Source organism: the organism of the source record quoted next, unplaced genomic scaffold (genome assembly GCF_019419815.1).
Source record: "Pyrus x bretschneideri cultivar Hongxiangsu unplaced genomic scaffold, Pyrus_bretschneideri_v1 Contig27, whole genome shotgun sequence".
Taxonomy (NCBI): domain Eukaryota; kingdom Viridiplantae; phylum Streptophyta; class Magnoliopsida; order Rosales; family Rosaceae; genus Pyrus; species Pyrus x bretschneideri.
Window position 1 is genome coordinate 2,047,700 of NW_025999579.1, and position 3,461 is coordinate 2,051,160.

The 3,461-nt window shown below is 43.1% G+C and overlaps 1 protein-coding gene across 1 annotated transcript; it reads left to right on the top strand.

Annotated features, from left to right (window-relative positions):
• Positions 1-1,096: 1,096 nt before the first annotated feature.
• On the top strand, positions 1,097-2,288 carry LOC103930288 (dof zinc finger protein DOF5.4). The gene is given in 2 exon segments (XM_009339603.3): positions 1,097-1,678; positions 1,680-2,288. Coding segments are annotated over 2 exon segments (984 nt in total). The 5' UTR covers positions 1,097-1,280; the 3' UTR covers positions 2,266-2,288.
• The last annotated feature ends 1,173 nt before the right edge of the window (positions 2,289-3,461 follow it).

The window sequence follows — 3,461 nt, forward strand, 5'->3', positions numbered from 1 at the left end:
TGTGTCAAAGGGCAGAGGCGTAGTTAACACGAGTTGATGACTCACGCTTACTAAGAATTTCTTGTTAAACATCAATAATTAGATTATAAATTATGGGTGTGCTTGTTTGACTTCGTTAGCTCTGACTATACTAAACTAGATTAAAGATTAGTGCAATTCAATGTTTGTTTTCCACAAGGACTAGCTTTAATGGGATTAAGTTTCACTCAACTAGACTAAGGGCTTGCTAGATAGTCTTAGCGAGACCCCCCAAATACCATAGGATTGCTATGACCCCCCCTCTCTCGCGTCCTTGTCATCTCGGACTCCTCACAATCTCCAAATACGCCATCTTTGGTTTTTCTTGGGTTTTCTCGATTGGATTATGGGTTTCTTGAAACGAAGATTTTGGGTTTTTTGGACTGGGTCTTGGGTTTTTGGATTAGATTCTAGAATTTTTGAAATGGAGGATTGGATTTCAGGAAAAGTGATTTAGAAAATGAAAAAAATAAATTTCAAGTTCCAAATATGTTTTAGTCTATAACTTTAGTCTTGCATTGCATTAAATACTTAACTATTCTTATTTTGTTTGAATTAAATCAAATCGATACAACTTAATCTACAAAGTTAGTTCAGTCCTAAACAGTTCGATTCAACTAAAGCCCCCTAAAGGACCGTACATCACGCAAGTTCCAACTGTCGAAGCCTCTCAACAGACAACATCACGTCAGATAAATCACACAGTAACCTCCACGTACTTTCCACAACTCCCAGTAACATTCCGCAACGTGGCGCTCTCTCCTCCAGTTAATGTTCCTCAGCCGATAAAATGAGGCTGGCCGACAAGGCGACTATCCTCCCGTTCCTCTACCGTCCGTCCACGTGTCGTCAACCAACGGCCAGATCTCATTCCTCTCCCATGTCTTCACGGCGGCTGCAACAGTTGGACTCTGACATCGTAAGGCGGTTTCGGTCCTTTTGCCACTCCAAGCATCGGTCAGTGTCATTGTGTTATTTGCTTGTGTCGCGGGGCTAATTTGGTAATTTCAGAAAAAAGAAAGAGTTTGGAAAGAGATGTGGGAGGGATATTTGTCGGTGTTCGCAGCTTACAATTTATTATTCGCCTTCTCTCTCTCACTCCTCACTCTCTCTCTAGATTAGCAACCGAAAACAGAGTGTGTGGGAAGGAAAAGATTGCACACTCAAACTCTTAGGCAAATGTGAGCGGAATTTTCCCGGAAAATCAGGGATCGATCAATTTACCCGGAAAATTCAGTAATCCGTCAAATACGGTAATTGAAATGCAAGACATTCATTCAGTGAGAGGAGGAGGGAGGTTCTTCGGCGGCTCGGGAGGAGGAGACCGGCGGCTGAGGCCGCACCAGCACCCCAACCAGCAGGCTTTGAAGTGCCCGCGGTGCGATTCTCTCCACACCAAGTTCTGCTACTACAACAACTACAACCTCTCCCAGCCCCGCCACTTCTGTAAGGCCTGCCGCCGCTACTGGACCAAAGGCGGTGTCCTCCGTAACGTCCCAGTCGGCGGCGGATGTCGCAAAACTAAACGCTCCAAGCCGAAAAATTCATCTTCGTCATCGCCGACATCGTCTCCCCCTCCTCCGCCGCCGCAACCGAACAGCGCCCATCAGAACAAATCCAGCTCTCATTCGAGCAGCGAGAGCTCGAGCCTCACCAACCCACGCCGCCGCCGCTACTGCCGCCACGGAGGCCGTCTCAGCACCGTCTTCGACCGGCTCTGCTTCCAATTTACTAACCAATATTCATAATCCGGAATCCAAATTCTTCATTTGTCAAGGCGGCGCGAACGGTGGCTTTGAGCACGGAGCGTCGGCGGCGGCGCTGCTGGAGCAGAGTACGGAGATTAACGGAATGTCTTCCGAGATTGGGAGCTTCACGAGCTTGATCACGTCTTCCAACGACGTGCCGTTTAGTTTCGGGAACATCAACGGCTTGCCGTTTGATCATCAAGACCAAGTTGGTAATCATCATCACAATCAAGTTCATCAAAACCAATGGGGGCAGCAGAACCAGGAAGTGAAGATGCAGGAGATCAGTGGTGGATTACTGGATCAGACGGCGCAGGTCGATCTATCAGTGTTCCAAAACAGATCCAACGGCGTCGGAAGAGGAGAATTTGGACCGTTGGATTGGCAACCGGGATCAGTTGATCAAGGTTTTTTTGATCTTCGTAACACCGTTGATCAAGCATACTGGAGTCAAAGTCAATGGGCCGATCAAGACCACCCTACTCTCTACCTCCCGTAAAATCTCTCACTCTAATTAACCATCCATTTAAAAAAAGGGGAAAATCTCAAATAATTATTATAATTATTTGAGATAAAATTGAAAATTGAAAATAAAATTATGGATATATAATATGACTTGTATTTATAAAATTTCATATAATTATTATACTTTTTATTAGTTTTTATGAATTGTTATTGACACTTTAAAACATTTCGAATTTTCTATATTTATTAAAAAATTACATGCGAGAAGTCTGAAAATAAAAATTTTGAAGTGTCAATAACAATCAGTAGGTTTTTTGGAATGTGTTTGGGTTCACTCTTGCCTCTCGAGGTTAATCTGCAACAAACTTCGTGTTAGTTTTTATTTTTAATAATTTTGTTTTTGGATTTGTCTCTAATGTATATGAATTTGAATTAATCAGATATTTAGAGACAGATATTAGAATTACTCACTCGTGTCTCAGATTACTTTCTTCGTTAATTTCAATTTTTTCTATTGAAATGTTGTTTTGAATTTATGGAGTAAAAATTCGAACTTAACTATGAAAACACGAATGCTTTGATTTGGTCAGATGGTATAGTATAATTCATTTCTATTATGTCCATCTTAGTTTTAAGTTATTCATAAATGCTAGTCTATCTAGTCACTTACTACAAACATAAGTATGGGAAGACGAACGGTCCGATTTAATCAACTTGCGTAACTCAAGTCGTGCCTCTTAATTTTAGTTAAGTTTTACTAATTAGAATTATTAGTAGCTGTTTATCAACATTTAAACACACTTAAGGGTTTGCCACGTCATCACTGTAAGTGAGGATTAACAGTGGGGGTAATCAAGGTTTAGATATTTATTTTTATTTTTATTTTTGGCGGGTACCGCCGGTGGGTGGTGTTGGGGGAGGTTTGTGCAGTGCGCGGGTACTGGGGCGACTCGGTTGGCAATTGGTTTGGAGAGCGGGGGCCCACTTGGATTGGGAAGTAGGCCCATGCGCGATTATGGCTCCACGTGGCGGAGGGATGGGGAAGGGGGGAGCCCTGGATGATAACGAAATAGGACACGTGGGCCTAGGTGATGTGCCAGGGGCTTGGGAGGGTCGGTTTGTCCTGGCTCTCTCGCCTACTCTGTTGTATAGTGTATTCACACAGTCACTGACAGTGACAACTGAGTCCTCGATGAGGCAAAATCTTAAATCCAATCGAGTATGTTACCG